This window comes from Camelus bactrianus, chromosome 10, assembly GCF_048773025.1.
Source record: "Camelus bactrianus isolate YW-2024 breed Bactrian camel chromosome 10, ASM4877302v1, whole genome shotgun sequence".
NCBI classification, from domain to species: domain Eukaryota; kingdom Metazoa; phylum Chordata; class Mammalia; order Artiodactyla; family Camelidae; genus Camelus; species Camelus bactrianus.
In genome coordinates, this window is record NC_133548.1 from 8103955 (window position 1) to 8122939 (window position 18985).

At 42.2% G+C, this 18985-nt stretch overlaps 1 protein-coding gene and 1 long non-coding RNA gene across 5 annotated transcripts; one reads left to right on the plus strand and one right to left on the minus strand.

Moving 5' to 3' along the window:
- Positions 1-4049: 4049 nt before the first annotated feature.
- Positions 4050-14679, minus strand: LOC105070612 (phospholipase A and acyltransferase 5). 4 transcript variants are annotated; one of them, XM_010957040.3, is made up of 4 exons: positions 13816-14668; positions 13165-13258; positions 12235-12343; positions 4050-4422 (listed from the first exon to the last, which is right to left on the minus strand). In XM_010957040.3, exons 1-4 carry the CDS (start codon positions 14066-14068, stop codon positions 4303-4305), a joined length of 576 nt encoding a protein of 191 aa, XP_010955342.1. In that variant the 5' UTR covers positions 14069-14668; the 3' UTR covers positions 4050-4302. The 4 variants fall into 4 exon arrangements, with proteins under 4 accessions (XP_010955342.1, XP_045374056.1, XP_074227952.1 ...); XM_045518100.2 differs by lacking the exon at positions 4050-4422 and adding an exon at positions 6505-8315; XM_074371851.1 differs by lacking the exon at positions 4050-4422 and adding an exon at positions 8329-11777 and having other exon boundaries at positions 13165-13255; positions 13816-14679.
- Positions 14037-16271, plus strand: LOC123617423 (uncharacterized). Its single transcript, XR_012509543.1, has 2 exons — positions 14037-14176; positions 15682-16271. It is a non-coding gene; the product is annotated as an uncharacterized LOC123617423 (long non-coding RNA).
- Positions 16272-18985: the final 2714 nt, after the last annotated feature.

The following is an 18985-nucleotide window of genomic DNA, read 5'->3' on the forward strand; positions in this document are numbered from 1 at the left end:
TTTTAAACTTTTTTTTTTTTTTAAATATAGCCAGTCACCATGTGTCAGTCTCTGGTGTACAGCATAATGTCCCAGTCATTGTATAACTATATTGATATCAGAACATATAGGCTTCAAGCCAGAAATTATTACTAGATAGAAGGAGGATTAATAATGTGGCATAATATGAAATACATGTGGTCTTTGTCCTTGGTTCTTGGTCGGAGCTCCTAAAATCCTTGGAATTTCCTGAGTGACAGGAGTGTCTTTTGCTGTCCCTAACTGAGCTCCTTTGGATCAACCTGAGTTTGTGCTAAGGAGGTGACTGGGGGACCTTAAGATAGCCTTAGGGTGGGGCCGGTTATCAGAAAGATCAAGTGATTAGAGGGTTCAAGTTCAGCCTACTGATCTCTAAGAAGGGGAGGTGGGGGTGGGGCAGGCAGCTGAAGCTTAATCTCCATAAAAACTCTTGAGCAAGAAGACTTGCCGAGCTTCCTGGGAGGTGAACCTATGGCGGTGCTGGGGGAGTGGCTGCCAGAAGAGGGCGTGGAAGCTCTTGCATCCCTCTCCCCCGACACCTTGCCCTGTGCATCTCTTCTCTCTGTTCCTGAGCTGTATCCATTATAATAAACCGATAGACATAATTGAAGTGCTTCCCCAAGTTCTGTGAGCTGTTCTAGTGAATTATTGAATCTTAGGAGGGGTTGTGGGAACCCCTGATTTTTTTAGCCTGTCAACAGAAGTACAGGTGGCCTGGGACTTGCAAATGGTGAAAGACGTCTAAAGGTGGGGGGAGGGCAGTCTTGGGGGGCTGAGCACTTCAGCTGTGAGACCTGGCCCAACTCCTGGTAGTTAATGTCAAAACTGAATTGAATTGTTGAACACCCAGTTAGTGTCTGGAAAATCAGATAATTGGTTGCTTGGTGTTGGAAAATGCTCCAAAAAGGTTCTGATAAAAGTTTCATCTCACTAGGAAGATACAAAAATTCTAAAACTGTTTGCATCTAATAAGAGTCTTAAAAGAGATACTGAAAATTTGGCCAATTGCAAGGAGAAAATGACAAATTCACCATCATAGTGGGAGAGCTAGATATGCCTCTCTCGGGAACTAATAAATCGAGGAGACACAAAAGTCAGTGAAGATACAGAAAATTTGAAAAACTTACCGACAAGCTGCTTTCATGGACATGTATAGTAAAATTGTGAAATACAGATTCTTTTTGACCACACACAAAGGAATGCTCTTAAAAACTGAACATATCCTTGGCCTTGAAGCAAGTCTCAACAAATTTCAAGGGACTGGTAACACAGAGATCATCTTTTCTGACCATAAATGCAATTAAGTTAGAAGTCAATAACAAAGAGATAGCTAGAAAAACCCTATGCTTTTAGACATTTTAGAACACACATTGTCAAATAAACTATGAGTCAAAGATGAAAATATAATGGAAACTAGAAAATATTTAGAACTGGATGATAATAAGAATACTAGATACTGTATTTAGGTCATGCAGATAAAGGGATGCCTAGAAAGAAATTTGTAGCATGAATTCTTACACTAAGAAAGAAAAAGGTACAGACTAATGAGTTGATCATCCAATTTGAGAAGATAGAAAACATACAGATGGCCAACAGTTACATGAAAAGATGCTCAACATGAATAATCTTCAGGCAAATGCAAATCAAACTACAATGAGATATCACCTCACCACTATTATCAAAAAGACAAGAAATAACAAGTGTTGGTGAGGATGTAAAGAAAAGAGAACCCCTGTCCACGGTCAATGGGAATGTAAATTGGTGCAGCCACTGTGGAAAGCAGCATGAAGTTTCCTCAAAATATTAGAAATAGAACTACCATACGATCCAGCAATTCCCTTTCTGGGTATCTATCCAAAGAAAATGAAAAGATAAACTGAAAAGATATCTGCACCCGCCATGTTCATCACAGCATTATTCACAATAGCCAAGATATGGAAACAACCTAAGTGTCCACCAGTGGAGAAATGGATAAAGAAATTGTGGTACATATATACAATGGAATATTACCTAGCCACAAAAAGAAATGAAATCTTGCCATTAGCAGCAGCATGAGTGGACCTTGAGGGCAATATGCTAAGTGAAATAAGTCAGACAGAGAAATAACAAATACTGTATAAGCTTACTTATATGTAGACTCTTTAAAAAAATCATGCTCATAGATACAGAAAACAGTTTGGTGGTTGCTGGAGGTGGGGGTTGGGGGCAGATAAAGGGAGTCAAAAGATACAAACTTTCAGTTATAAAATAAATAAATTGTGGGGATGTAATGCACAACATGACTATAGTTAATAATAAGTGTATTGCATATTTGAAAGTTGCTAGGAGAATAGATCTTAAAAGTTCTCATCACAAGGAAAAAAGTTTTTAATTATGTATGATGACAGATGTTAACTAGACTTATTGTGGTGATCATTTTGCAATATAAGCAAATATCAAATCACTACGTTGTACATGATACTAATGTAATGTTATATGTTAATTATACCTAAAAAAAAGACTGTAAAAAAAGAAGATAGAAAGAGATAAAAGAAAAGAAAGTAAAAATATATGAACAAAAAGTGGGGAGGGTATAGCTCAGTGGTAGAGTGCATGCTTAGCATGCATGAGTTCCTGGGTTCAAGCCCCAGTACCTCCATTAAAAATAGAGAAACAAACAAACCTAACCACCCCTCCAAAAAAAGATACAAACAAAAACAAATGAAGCAAAATAAGCATATAAGAGAAAATGCACAAATCAATCTTTTTAGGAATAAAAAAGGCAATACGACTACAGATGCTAAGGAGATCAAACAATAAGAAATATCAATAAATAACTTTATGACAATAAACTAGAAGATTTGGATGGAATTGATACATTCCAAGAAAAACATGTTATCAAAATTGAACCAAGAATAAGTAAAAATATTTAAGCAGTCCTATTACCTTTAAAGGGCAATAAATGAATCAATAAATCATTAAAGGAATTAAATCAGTAGTCAGACATTTTCCCACAAAGAACCGGCATGCCAGGATGGTTTTATAAGTGAGTTTTACCAAACATTCAAGCAATACATGAATGAGCTCTCTATGGAGAAAATATTGAAGGACACTGAAGGAAACCTAATTGGGGAGAGATACATTATTCATGGATAGGAAACCTTATCATAAACATGTCAATTTCTTCTAAAATACATCTCTAGATTTAATACAATTCCAAACCAAATCCCAACAGGGTCTTTCCTGAAATTTGCACCGAGATTCTAAGATGGATATGGAAAAAGTAAAGAGGCAGAGTTGGTTAGCTTTTTCATTATCAAGAAGAAACACCAGGCTATCAAATATCATGATTTATTATGTTATTATTGTGATCATGAGAGTGCATTTTTGATGCAGGCATAGTTGAGCTGACTGTTGAACTGACTATTCCATTGAATAGAGAAGAACCTCTAAAACAGACCCACAAGTACATGAAACTTTAATTTACAACAGAGGTGGCACTGCAGATCAGTGGGGAAGGATGAACTGCTCAGGGCTGGCAAACTGTTTTTGTGAAGGTTCAGGTACTCGGTATTTTCGGCTTTGTAGGCTTCACAGCAACATAACTATTCAACTCTTCTGTTGTAGCCTGAAAGCCACCATCTACAATACAAGTCTGTGTATTGTAATACATTGTTGTGTATCTAATAAAACTTCATTTATAAAAGGGATAACTTTATGTACGCTGAGATTTAAATTTCATGTGCTTTTCATGGGTCATGAAATATTAGTCTTCTTTTGATTTTTTTTCAACCATCTAAAAATTCAAAAACCAGTCTTACCTATTGGACTGTATGAAAACAGGTCAAAGACTGGATTTGGCCTTTGGGCCATTGTTTGCTGATCCTCAACCAATGAATGGTACTCAAGCAACTGCATAATCATGTGGACTTTGCACTGCACAGAAAACAGCAGGTTGGGAAGGATTTTGGACTTAAATGTGAAAGGCAACGTATTTGTTGTGGTTCTCCAGGAGAACAGAACCAACAGGACATAGATAGATAGATGATAAATAGGCATAAAGGAGGTTTATTATAGGAATTGGCTCATGTGGTTATAGAGGCTGAGAACTCCTACCATCTGTCATCTGTAAGCAGAGAACAGAAAACTCATGATATAATTCAGTCCAAGACCGAAAGCCACAGAACCAAGCAGGCCCATGGTCTAAGTCCTAGTCCATCCATGGCTGAAGGTCGTTGAATGCGGTGGGAGGGGCCCTGGTCTAAGTTCTGGGGTCTAAAGGCCAGAGAACCAGGAGCTCTGATGTCAGAGAGCAGGAAAAGATGGACCTCCCAGCTCGAGAAGAGAGAGATTGTTCTTTCTTGACCTTCTTTGCTCTATTTGGGCCCTCAGCAGATGGGATAATGCTCGCCAACCTAAATAAACCTAGGAGACAATAGGCAGAAAGCATTTATTTAGGATAAAAAAATTTGCAATTTGGTGCACACAGATTCTGGTAGCAGCCTAAACAGTATCCAGCTAGAGAGTAAAAGTCAGGGGTTTTTAAAGGCAAAGAAGGGAGGCGCCGAACGTGATTGATTGCTAAGGTTATTACTAGAGTGAGGTCAAGTCCGTTGCTATGACAAATTGCACGTGTTCTTGAAGAGTCATTGAAATATTTGTGGTTTGGCTCAGTTCAAAAGTTCATGGTTCCACCTTGGGAGGATGTGAGTAAGGTTCACTTCCTTAATGGCCTCCTGATTCAATTAAAAAACCCCTTGACAGACACAACATTGTAAAATGATTATAAATCAATAAAAAATGTTAAAAAAAAAAAACCCTTGACATAAGTGACTCTATTTTGTTTTACATTTCGCACTACTCACTTTGACGAGATCAAACATTTACTCAGTCTACTAATTCAAATGCTTAATCTCTTCTGGAAACACCTTTACAGACACACCCAGGAATAATATTACACCAGCTATCTGAGCATACCTTAACCCAGTCAAACTGACTTGAAATTAACCACCACAGGCAAAAGTACAAAATTTTTAGAAAGAAATGCAGCAGAGTGTCTCTGTTCCCTTTCTGTAGTTCATAAGCACAAAAAAATACAGAAAAAAAAAGTAAAGCACAAAAAGATAAATTTGGCTCCATCAAATAAGAGCCATAAATAAATGAAAAGGCAGGCCAACACTTGAGAGAAGATATTTGTAACACAAAAGCTGAAAAAGGATTAGTATTCAGAATATATAAAAAAAAAACTCATATAAATCAGTAAGGAAAAGGCAACCCCACAGAAAAGTGGACAAAAATATTAATGAGCCTTTCACAGAGAAGTGAATATGTTGTCAGAGAATAGATTCTTGCCTTGCACAGGAAAGAATTCAAGAGTGAGCCATAGTAAAGTGAAAGTAGGTTTATTCAGGGAGATCCACACTCCACAGACAGAGTGCAGGCTGTGTCACAAGGCAAGAGAGGTGGCCCCAGGGTATGGAATTGTTAGTTTTTAAGGACTGGGTAATTTCATATACTAACAAGTGGGAGGATTATTCCAGCTGTTTGGGGGAAGGGATGGGGATTTTCTGGAACTGGGCCCCATCCACTTTTGGCCTCTAATGGGCAGCCTGGAAACAGTCATGGTGCCTGCGGGTGTGTCATTTAGCATGTTAATATAATACAATGAGCGTACAATGAGAATCAAGGTCTGCTGGAAGTTGAATCTTCTGCCATCTTGGCCTTAGTTGGTTCTAATCCATTTATGTTGTATCCTCAATGGCTATGTCATTCTTTTTTAAATTTTTAAATTTTTTGTTGGGGGTAGTTAGCGTTTATTTGTTTATTATTTTTTAATGGAGGTACTGGGGATTGAACCTAGGACCTTGTGAATGCTAAGCAGGCACTCTACCGCTGAGCTATACCCTCCTCCCTATGTCATTCTTTTAATGGTTGTGCCCTGCCCCCTTCCCTCCTGTCTCAAATACAGGCGTTCAATAAACACATGAAAAAGTGGGGCACTTCATAAGTAATTACAGAAATGTGAATTAAAGGATCCTGTGGTACAGATACCATGCTGACAAATATTTAAATGTTGGGCAATTGCAACTCTGGTATACTGCCAGTGGGAAGCCTATTTTTGCATTCTTTTTCTAGTAAAGCTGAAGAAGGTCATACCCTGCAACCCAGCAAGTCTGGTTTGTGACCCTTTAGTGAGTGAGAACTTCCATTTAGTGGGTCACAGTCAATGTTGTAAAAATCATTCAAAGAGACAGGATAATAGAGAATAGGATTTTTTAGATCCTCATCTGGTTTATTGGTAAATCTTTTGGTAAGACTTATTGACCTACCTCAAATCTGTATATATCCTGATACATTGTAAAGTGTATTTCTTCCTGTGGGTCTTGGTCAAAAAGATGTGAAGAGAAGAGGCTCCGGGAGGCTTGTGTGAGGATGCTCACAGCAGTTTTGTCAGTAACAGCAACGTCGTGGGAACAGCCCCAATGTCCATTGACAGGAGACAGGGTAATTAACTGTGCTACATTCTACACCGGGAATACTGTGAACGTGACTGAACAGTGGCTACAGTGCATCAGCCTGGAACCTGATCCTGAGCCAAAACAATCAAGTTAGAATGTATGGTGTTTGAGTCTGTTTTTCCGAAATTAAAAAATGTATTGTCGAAGGATACTTCTTTATGTGTAAAGGTTTTAAAAAAACAAGACATTAATAGGCACAAAATCCAGGAGAGTGGCTACAACAGGATTAGGAGGGAGAGGAACATGGGGGTTAATTTTTCTCATAACAGCTTTATTAAAATATAATTCACATACCATACTGTTCACCCATTGAAAGTGTACAATTCAGTGGTTTTTAGTATATTCACAGAGTTGGGAAAGCATCATCATAATTTTAGAACACTTTCAACCACTTCAAAAAGAAGTACCACAGCCTTTAGCTATCATCCCCAAGTGCTGCCTACATCCTTCGTCCTAAACAATCACTAATCTACTTTTTGTCTCTGTATATTTGTCTATTCTGGACATTACATTTGAATAGAATCTTATAATATGTGGCATTTGTGAAAAATATGTGCAATATATAGTATATATGTATTTACATGTAATATACTGTATACGTGCAGTCAAACTATAATAATTCTACCTAATAAAAATGAAACAGGAAAAAAGGGGACTCTATTTCTGGCACCAATCAGCGTGGAAAGGGTGGTGATGATGGTAACGTCGTGGGGCAGGGTTTGCTGAGTCAGTCCAGAGGGGCACCCAGAGGACACTTAGGTTACCCTTGAGCCAACTCCCGACTGCATCTCACTCTATTAAGCACAAACTCAAATACCTAGAGTCCGGACCAATGGCATGTAAACACCAACCAGAGCATCTCGTGGAAGGCAGGTCTCTCAAAGTCTGCTGAGCCCAGCAGACAGTCATATACATCCTTCCTAGGAGCAAGCAGTCCCCGCTGTGTGCCCACTCCCCACCAACAAAATAGCCAATTACTTCCCACTCCACCTGGCTGGGTCATACCTATCGACAAGAACAATATTCAATCAATCAATCAATCAATCAATCAATATTCCTGCTGTAATTTTCTGGAATAACTGCCAGTAGGAAGACGATATGATTCATGGTGATGCTAGTCTCAGCCAGAAAAAAACAATCAAAAGAAAACAAGTGCTGGTCATTGAGGATGTTGAATAAGCTTTGAGACAGAAGGTTCTGGGATTGGAGGGGTGGATTTTAGGATTCTAAGGAGTTTTCTTTGTTTCTTTAATACTCTTAATGTGCAGTATTGCCACTGGATGGGGTGTAAAGTGAAAAACTGCATGAGATTCACAACAGACTTTATAGTCACCTAGAGTTACTTGCTCTCTTGTTGAAGTTTCTCCCACTGTAAACTGATTGTATTGAGCTTTGGGTCTCAACCTTGATTGCAGATGGAAATTGCTTGCAGAGCTTTTAAAAATTGAGATTGATCTGGAGTGTGGCCAGGGAACCAGAGCTTTGAGAGCTCCCGGGGCGACTCTATGGGCAGCCAAGGTTGCAGCCATGCTGGAGGCTTTCCCCAGGTCCCATCCTTCCTTTTGCCTTGACTTTACCCTCTCCCCAGCATTTCATGAACTTCAAGGAACCTGTCTGCATCCTCCAGGGTGACCTCCAGTCCCAGCTGATGCTCCAGTCTTCAAATCCAGATTAAAGTTTCTCTGCCCTTTTTCTCTCTTTGGAATAAGATGTTACTTCACAATCCTCCATCCATCAGCTATTTATTTCCTTTGCACAGGCTGGCAGCCCAACTCTGGCCCTTCTCCCAGAAATAGGCACCTGTTTAGAAAAACCAGGCTTTCAGAAGGTCCCTGGATAATAACAGCTTCTGAAAGTCTTATAACCCTGACAGATGTGGTGCAGGGAAGTGGGTGGAGGGCTTGTTCCTGCCTGTGGCATGTGGCAGGGAGGCAGGAGCAAAATCACAAAGTAAGAGCATTATTTTGAATTCCACAAGTCCCTAGGCTTGTGTTGTGTGTTGAACACACAGACTGTTGGGTCAATCCCTGACCAGGCATTGGAACGGATGTGGAAAGCTAGCAGCAGAAGAGAATCACCACGATACAGGTATTAGGAACTTCACTTCCAGCTCTGACCCCAACCCAGATGATGCCTCAGAAATTAAACCCAGAGCCTCAAACGATGACACAACACAAAAGAAAGACTGTGGGTTAGAATGGCAGACAGCTACCGAGTCATGGCAAGAAGACAGGGTTTGCTGCCAGGAGACCTGGTTCAAATCCCAACTCTGTCACTTACTGGCTGTTCAATGGGTCCTTAGTAGAACTTCTAAGAGAGCAACGATGTTGTCTTTACAAAAGAACATTTTACAAATGTCTAAAGATTATTATGTGCCCCAGTGGAGCGCACCACTCCTAATTACTCTGTTATGAATCTGTCATGGTGAATTTATTGTCTAACCTTTTGCAATGAACATGATGCTTTTATCCCATCTAATACTTTGCAGTGGATATGATGGTTTTATTCCAAATGTACTCAATCAACAAATATTTATCAAGAACTTACTATTTGAAGCACTGGAAATACAGCAATGAGTCAGGTTGACAAGTGCTCTGCCCACTTTTGCAAAGAGACAGATAATCAATAAGCAAAATGACTATATAATTAAGGCAATAAATGGGGTGACACGATGGTGCTGGGTTGGGGCAGACTACTTTATGGGTAGTGTGTGCAGATGGTAGATGACACAAACTATCAAAGCTCACACAGGAAGAGATACATAATGTGACTATCCCTATGTCTATGAAGGAAACTGATTTTGTAGTTAAAACCCTTTCCACAAAGAAAACTCCAGGCCCAGATGGCTTTGCCGGTAAATTCTACCAAACATTAAAGGAAAAAATATTACCAGTTCTACACAAGATTACTATAGAGTAAGAATACTTTCAAATCCATTCTACTGTGCTTGCATTACCTTAATACCAAACCAGACAACTACAAGAAGTATCCTTTATGAACATAATGCAAAACGTCACAGCACAATATTGTAAATTGCATCAAACAATATATAAAAAGGGTCATACATCATGCCCACATGTGGTTTTCCCCCCAGGACTGCAAGATTGTTATAATATCTGAACGCCAATCAATACAATTCAAACTGAAAAAGAAAAACCACATGGTCATCTCAATAGGCATAGAAAAAGCATTTGCTAAACTTTAATGGCTAGTGCTAATTTTTTTTTTAAAACAAAAAACTCTCAACAAACTGAGAAATTTTCTGAGAAGGGAACTTTCCTAACTTAACAAAACTGTCTATGAAAAACCTACAGTGTACATTATACTAAACAGTAAAGACTGAATACTTTCCCTCTAAGTTAAGGAATTAGAGGAAGATGTCTGCTGCCACCAATTCTATTAAACATTGTACTGAAGATTCGGGCTAGTACTGCTTAAGACAAAAATAAATGAAGGCATCAGATTGGAAAGGAAAAAGTGAAACTATCTGTATAGATGACATGATATGTCAAAAGCTCGATGGAATCTACCCCGAAAAGTTACAAAAGTAAATGTCAGGAAATAAGGTTGAAGGATACAAGAAAAGTACACAAAAGCCAATTGTATTTCTAACAGAAAATTAGAAACTGGAATTTTTTTTCACTTTAAATTTTCAAAATTGTCAATATTCATTTCATTTAAAAATGTTTAAATACCATGTCAATAGTATCAAAAAATATGAAATACTTTCAAAAAAGATGTGTAAGATCTGTAAGCTGAAACTTACAAAGCTTTGCTGAGAGAAATTAAGGAAGACCTAAATAAATAAAACACCTGATCATGGGTCAGGAGATTCAATATTGTGAAGAATCCAATTCTCTAAAAGATTTGATGAGATTCCAATCAAAATCTCAGCAGGCTTTTTGTAGAATCTAGGATAGCTAAAAGAACTTTGAAAAAGAATAACAAAGTTGGAGGGCCAACATTCTTGATTTCAAGAGTTACTATAAACTGTAGTAATCAGGATAGTGTGGTATTGGCCTCACATTAGACAAATAGGATCAATGGAACAAAATAGCCCAGAAAAGGACCCACAGGTACCATGGATAACTGGGATTTTACAAGGTTCAAAGGCAACTCAGTGGGAAAAGGACAGTCTTCTCACCAAATCATTTTGGAACAGGATATCCATAAGGGGGAAAAAAACAAGCCAACATTGACCTATTCATTGTACCATATACAAAAATTAACTCAATATGTATCAAACATGTAAATGTAAAATGTAAAAGCTAAAACTTTATAATATCTAGTAGAAAACAGTAGAAAATCTTTGTGAGCTTGGTTCAGGCGAAGATTTCTCAGATAACAGCACCAAAGGCACAATTCATAAAAGAAAAACTTATAAACTGGACTTCATCAAAGTTAACAGTTTTTTATTCTTCAAAAGATATTATTGCTAAGTAAATGAAAACACAAACCACAGACCAAGAGAAAAATATTACAAGTACTCTTGAACTACTGTATACAACTACTGATGAAGTACTTGTATACAGAATTTCTGAAGAACTCTCAAACATGTAAACCAAGAGAAAAAAAGAGCAAAAGATTTGGACACTTCATTAAAGAATATATATATGTGTGTGTGTGTATGTGTGTGTGTGTGCGTACATATGTGTGTGTGTTTGTATATATATATATGGAAGGCAAGTAATGTTCAACATTGTTAGGGAAATGCAAAGTGAAACCACAATGAGGTAACGACATATCTATTAAGATAGCTAAAATTAAAGAGATCAACCATACCAGATGCTGATGAAGACGTGGAGGAACTGGAACTCTCCCACACTGCTGGTGGGAATGTAAAATGGCACAACTGCTTTGGAAAACAGTAAGTTAAACACACATCTACTTTATGATCTAGCCACTATATTCCTAGGTATTTACCCAAAAGGAATGTATGTCTCTACAAAGGCTTGTACACAAATGTTCATAGCAGCTTTATTTGTAACAGCCAGACACTGGAAACAACCCAAATGCCCATCAACAGGTGAATGGCTAAACAAATAGTAGCATATCCGGATATACAGTGGAATACTGCTCAGTAACAAAAAGGAATAAATTGTTGATAACATGCAACAATGTGCATATAACTCAAAATAATTATGTGAAATTATGTGAAAGGAGACCCACCAAAAAGCACATACAGGAGTTGGGGGAGGTATGGCTCAGTGGCAGCATGCATGCTTGACGTGCACAAGGTCCTCGGTTCAATCCCCAGTGCCTCTGTTAGGTGCGGGGAAATTTGTTTAAAAAAACGAGTTCGTACAACATGATTCCATGTGTATAAGTCTCTAGTAAGCACAAACTAACACATAATGACAGAAGGCAGATCAAGTCATTGCTTGGGGATGGAAGTGGAAAGAGGGAGGGATTTACAGAGGGGGAAAAAAGAAAGCTTCAAGAATGATGGAGGTGTTCATTATCTTGACTGGTGTTTTCATGGGTGTACACGTATGTCAAAACATATCCTACTGTACATTCTGAATATAATGCGATTTATTGTACGTCAGTTATACCTCAGTAAAGCTCAATAAACAGCTCTATAAATCTGTGTTTAAACAATTAAAAAGGCGTAAACAACATCCCAAATCAGTGTACAATTCGACCCGCCACATTCTATGTAGGTAAGTCACCAGGAAACTGACGGTGTTCCTGGTCTGAGAATTCTCGCGATACCCACCTCCGCGGCTTGCTTTGTTAACCTGCCTGCACTGCCAGGCTTCCGGGTCGAGTTCCACTCTGCTCTCCTCTGGTTGGGCGTGGGCTCCAGGTTAACCATAGGCTTCTCCCTACATAAAGTTTGGGATCATATAGTTAAAATACTTTTAAAATGCTTTTTAATTGAAGTATAGTTGATTTAAACTGTTGCATTAGCTTCTGGTGTATAGCATGGATGGACTTGGAGGGCATTATGCTAAGTGAAATAAGTCAGATAAAGACAAGTACTGTAAGATAGCACTTACATGTGGAATCTAAAAAAATACAGCAAACTAGTGAGTATAACAGAAAGGAAACAGACTCAAAGATGTAGAGAAGGAACTAGTGGTTACCAGTGGGGAGAGGGAAAGGGGCAGGGCAGTATGGAGGTGGAAGATTAAGAGGTACAAACTATCGGGTATAAAATAAGCTACAAGGATGTATTGCACAACATGGGAGTATAGCTAATATTTCATGATAACTAGAAATGGAGTATAACCTTTAAAAATTGTGAATTACTGTATTGTATACCTATAACATAATATTATACATCAAATACACTTCAATTTTTAAAAAATGATATTGTAAACTAAATACATAAATAAATTTTAAAAATAAAAATATACATCTTGTAAGCACCCTTGTAAAGTGATTCTGTTCTGAGGATCTGGACAATGGCCCTGTGGCTAGAAAATGCTACAAGGCAGCCTCCCACCAGCCCTTCCCAGGCTTGGTCTCCAGCTGTTATTACCAGGAGGAGCACACCAGCTTTCTGCCGACTGGTTAGTAGTAGGCTGGTTCACATAGAAACTAACTCAGGATTTGTTTTACAGAATTGCCATCAAAGTTGGTTCTTCAGAAGGCTTCTAACCACCCCAAAGCTCAGTCCTTCCATACAAAGAAAGAATCTTACCCTTGCTGGACGCTGCTTCTGCTCTGTTCTAACGTGCCCGGCTGTGGCTGCTTGGGCATGAGCTGGACCAACGCGTGAGAGCCCATAGAGTCTTCTAATTCAAGAGAAAAAAAAATTTCTTTAAACCACAATTGCCTTCTCTGGAGCGTGAACCCTGTGAAAGGAGAGTTGGAGCGAGCACCTCAACAGCTCTGCGAAGGTGGGAGCTCCTGTCTAGAACCGAACCTGGCTCCTGATCAGCCCTCAATAAACTTTTGGATGAAGGGGGGCTATGGGGGTGCGACCATCCTGGAGGGGGCCCAGTTCCTCTGGGAAAGAGAGACTCTGGAATTCCCAGAGACAGAACAGGGGAGGGGACGAAGTGTGAGTTGCCACTACCGAAGATGGCAGAACCCTGGGGCTACACCCAACTGCAGAAGCTTCTGCCAAGCTAGAGCTGTTGTTCAGCCTACCTGCCCGGCAGCTGCCACGTCTGCCCCATGTCCACCCGAAATACACTAGGAAGGCAAATACCCGAGTCACTGGATGCCTGGCTCGCTTCAGTTAAATTAATAACGAAAGATCATTCCGAAATCATCATTCATTTCGGCTACAGGCATTTCGCACAATGACCAAGTATCTGCAAGGAGGGTTGAAAGAAACTGTGGTGACCTTGCTGGGGGTCCGATGGCCGGCTGGGACAGGGGGAACGATCCAGGGGGGTTCCAGGCCGGGGCGTGGTGGCTCGGTGGAGGGGAGCCTCATTCCTGTGGCGACCCGACTGGGGCACAGCTGAATGTCCCGGAGCAGGCTGACTGTCATTTGGCCGAATACTCGCGGTTCTCGACGCGGCTTTGAGGCGGGGCCGGGGGAACCTAGGGAAGCGGCGCCCGCAATCGCCCCCGGCGGCGGGGCTCAGGCCCATCCCGCTGCTGCCGCCCCGCGGGTCCCAGGGCCTCCCAGAGGGCGACGCCCCAGGCCAGCTCCCCCGAGTCGGCGGAGCCACGGAGTCCGGGGCGCTGGGCGCAGCGCGGTGAGGAACTGCGCCCCCGAAGGGCGGAGGGGCGCGCAGCAAACGGCGGGGGCGCGCGGGGCGCGGGGAGCGCGTGCCCGAACGCCGCGGGAGCGGTCCCGGCGCTTGAAGGCCCAGGAACCTGCGGGGTTTTGAGAGGAAAGGCAGAGAAAAGCCATAGAGGAGGGTACTGGTGAGGTGGAAAGGAACAGAATAGTTTGCTTAAGGCTCGGAGGTGGCATCTAATGTAGCTGGAGAAGACAGAGGAGCGACATCTGCCCACAGGTCCAGGGAGCAGACAGAGGAGCAACACAGGGAGACAGGGCTTGAGGCCAGGTTCGGAGGGCCTGGGGATCACACTCGGGAGTTAAAATTTGGGAGTATGCAGACTTTCAGGCAGATTGATAGGTAGATAGATCTTCTATATGTTTTATTTAAATTATGTATAATATGTTTAATATATACAAAAGAATACATGGACCACATGTAGTTATGAAACATGATGAAAATTACCACCCACGAATACACCATCCTGCGTTAAGAACCAGCACAGGTGATCCTCCCACGTGTGTTCTTCCCTTGTGCCGTCTTCCCGACTCCTCCCTCCCCACCCCAACCCCTCCACGCGAACGTCACCTCTCTCCTGAGGTTTTGTCTATCATGGCGTTGCTTTTTAAAAGTTTTTAAAAAATCTCTTCTTTGTACTCCTAGCACGTGTTTCGTTTTGCTTATTTGAAGCTTACAGAAATATCGCGCTCTATGTCATCTTCTACAATCTGCTTCTTTCCAAGTTGTCTCTATAATACATGCACATTGCCCGTACGCATAGACCTGTAATTTGTTTTCCCTGCTGGAAAATATTCCATGATAGGAACTGCCTAGGATATTATGGGGTCTGCAACCCAGCAGGGAAGGGTCAACATAATGTGGTCAACAGCAATGTTTGGGGGGGAAAAATCAAGTTTCAGGTTTTGAGCTGAGATTCTGCAATAAACCTATGATCCAGAGGGGAGGGAAGAAGCTTGGTGGGATACACAGCAAAATAACCAGAAGTGCTGTGTCAGCCTATCGAGGTTATGGGTGATGCCTGTTCTTTTCCTCATTTTACAATATTTCTGCCTAAATGGTAAAAGAGGTAAATAAAAAAGAGGGAAAAGAGGTAAATAAAAAGCAACTGGCTTTGTCCTACTGGTTCTCCCCTCCAAGTGTTTGTCTTCTCTCTCCAATTAGACTGGAAGCTCCCTGAGAGCAAGATTGATCACTGCCCCCTGTAACGACCCCAGCGCCCAGTATGAAAAATGGCTGCAGCCACTAAAGCTCACTTATAGGACAGAACAGCACTGAACGAAATTGAAACTGGTGGGGAGGGTGATAGCTCAGTGGCAGAGTGCGTGCTTAGCATGCATGACGTCCTGGGTTCAAACCCCAGTAATAGTGAAAAAATATATATGTATATGTATACCTAATTGCCTTTCCCCCTTGAAGAATGAAACTGTTTTCTCAAGAGAATGTTAACTTTCTTTCAGGCGACAGCACCTTCATTCCTTCAAAACCACGGATTAACCTTCTGGTGTCCAGGCTCCATCCAGATTGATTTCTGTACCCTCACCTCCTCCAGAATGGTCTTGACTGGAATGAGCCAGCTTGCCACGCTTCCAGATTATCTCCTATGTTTTTCTAGAACCTTCCCAATCATTTGGTTCAAGATGTTGGAGTCACTTTTCTTGGTCCTTTTTCCTTCATCTCCCTTATCCAGCCAGCTGTCAGATTCTATCAGTTCTTCTCGCCTAGTAGTTCCCCTAATTATCCCGCCCTCTGTTCCACGATGATGCAAAACTGGTCCCGAGAGAATGAGGGTCCATGAGAGTCTCCAGTGACCTGGGGGAACCAGATAGAAGGAAAGGGTGGAGATGTAGACCTATGCGCTAGTCCCTCCCTAGGCCCAGAGAGTGGTGCCTGTGCAGGAGCAGGGATTGTGAAAGAGGCTGCTGGATCACAGAATGGGGGAGAGTGGGGCACCTTGAGAGCTCCGACCAGGGATTATGCTTCCCAGGCTATTAACCAGTAATTGACAGGTATCAATAAAATTGCCTCAGTTGCAATCTGTGGCCAGCTAGCAGTGTATGTGAGTATTTTGTGCTTGGGCCACAGTACCATTCCTGCTGGGGGAGAGACAGATGAGGCAGAGGAGCCAAAAACCGTCACCACCTCTTACAGGCACTCACTCCCTAAATATATTTTGAGCACTTCCTCTGTGTCAGGCATTGCTCATTACGGAGAGCATAAGAATAAATGTGCTCTCGTGGAACTTACAGGTGGGGGAGAGGGGGAATAGGAGACAAACCTTCAACAATTCTTTAATGTATAACAACAGGTTATGATAAGTGGTCTGAGGGAAAAGCACAGGGTGTAGGGAGCTGGGGGGTGCCAGCCTGGGACAGGGGAAACCCCCTGCCAGTGTCGCAGTCATCCTCAGCCTCTTCCTGGACCTCTCCCACAAGCTCCCCTTCACTCTGGCTCAGGAGGAGGAATTTACCCTCCCCCACTCCTGGACAGACCAACAGACACTAAGGCCCTGTCTTATCCTGGAGCCACTCAGACTCAACCAGCTCTGGACGTATGTTTTAAGCCCAACCAGGCCCCTCCCACCTGTCAAAACCTGGGGTCACCTGAAAAGAAACATGAAACACACCATCCGCTTCCTTCTGCTGCCTCCCCTCCCCACTGCAGACCCTCAGCACTCCCCTCTCCTGACTGTTGCAAAACCCTGGGGTTTCAGAAAGAGAACAGTTATGGCTGCTCCTCTGTTATGGGCTGAATTGCATCGAGTCCTAATCCCCTGCAACTAGAATGTGACTGTATTTGGAGATAAGGCCTTTAAAAAGGTAATTAAAGTAAAATGAGGTCATATGGGCAGGCCCCAGTCCAATATGGCTGGGCTCCTTATAAGAAGAGAATAGGACACAAATGCCAGCAAGCCTGGAGCCAAGCAGAGCCCTGCCCCCTGCCCCCCGCCCCACCCCCTGCCTCTTGTTTATGGAAAAGCTGAAGCCTCCTGGGCCTCCCTGAGTCTCAGGAGAGCAGGCTCAAGCAGTTGATGCTTAGGACAACAGAGTCACAGGCTCACTGTCTGACACACATTCCTGAGTTGTTTTACAGGTACCATAACTGGCACCAGAGAGAGGGAGTAAACGCTAACTGCATGATGACCAGACTGCAGCCATGACACAAGCTGCTCCATCTAGAGCAGGACTGAGTCTACGGCTAGCACAATGCCAAGAAATGGCCTTAAAGAGAATGAGCCTAACACTACTGCTCATAATCGTCTGTATCTTTGTGGGCATCAAAATAACTCTAGTTTGTTCTGCCCCTGTATGTAAGCAGGCAACTAAAACTGTCAGCAAAGAGATGCTTCAACCAACCCCAGGTTGATATCTTTTACCCTAAGACATCAACGCCTTTTTTATCAGCGTGAAGCAGTTACAGAAGACAGACCTTCACCCATAATCCATACAAATGGAATGACATCTGGTGTGGGGGCATTTGTAAGCAGCTCTTTGCAGAAAACCCCGTTTGCCTTGTCACTTTAGCAAAGCTACATTGTAATTAACAAAGGCATCCCCATGCTTTACAAATCTTTCTACCACACAATGCCTTGCCTAACCTGTTGGTTTTCACCATAGATGGAAGAAATAGAAATGAAGAATCAGTAATTAACAAATGACCAGATCTCTTCCCTAGCTTCCCCTTCAGTAATCTTGTGAACAAACTGTGCGGACAAGAGTGCTTCTGAGGAAAAGGGGGTGGTGACAACTCTGACCCCTGTCTCAATGATCCACTGAGAGTACTTCCTGTTTTCCCTTTAAAACTTTCATGGCTGAGTCGAAATTCAGAAATAGTTTTGGGGGACACTGAGTCCACCGTCTTCCTCCCCAGATTTCCGGCATTCTGATTAAAGGCAATTTTTCTATCAACATTGTCTCTTTCGAGCATTGATTTTTGAGCAGCGAGCAGCCAAACCCAAGTTCGGTAACAAGACAAGAGGAGGGGCCCCAGGAAAAAGTGACTCTGCCAATGCCTGGATCTTGGGCTTCTAGCCTCCAGAACTGTGAGAAAATAAACTCCTGGTGTTTAAGGCGCCCAGTCTATGGTATTTGTTATGGCGGCCCTAGCTAACTGAATCCTCTTCCATCCTCAATTCACTGAGGAGGCACTGAGGCACTGGGAGTAGGGGAGGGGCACTATTTAGATGCTGTGAGGATGGGACCAGGACCCATATGTGACTCCCAGTAGCAGGGAGTCCTGCCCAACTGGTTTCTCTACCTTTGGTTTGTACCCCCTGCTGTGTATGTAGATTCTTCTTTCTGAACACACCTCGGATTGAATTTCCCCACACAAAACACCTTCAGCCACCCAGCTCCACATACCCAGTAGGATCTGAACAAACTCCTTGGCTTGTACATTAAGCCCTGCCAGTTAGAACATAAGTCAATGTCTGCAACGTTAACATGCATGAGAATCACCAGGAGAGTGTGTAAAACGCTGCCTCCTGGGCCCCGCCACCAAAGGCTCCTGTTCAGTACGTCTGGGGTGGGGACCAAACATTGGCATTTCTAACAGGCTTCCAGGCGATGTGCACGCAGCCCTCGAATAGCTGCTCTGGCTAACAAGCCTCCTTTCCCCAGGGTCGCCCATGCACCCGCCCCTCCAACAGAGCAGCTGGTTGCTTTTCCCTCACCACCCCATGCCCTTGAGCCTTTGCCCAGCCTGATCCTGCCAGGATCCCTGCTGCCAAGTCTAACACTGTGGTCAGACCCAGGACCTCCCAAC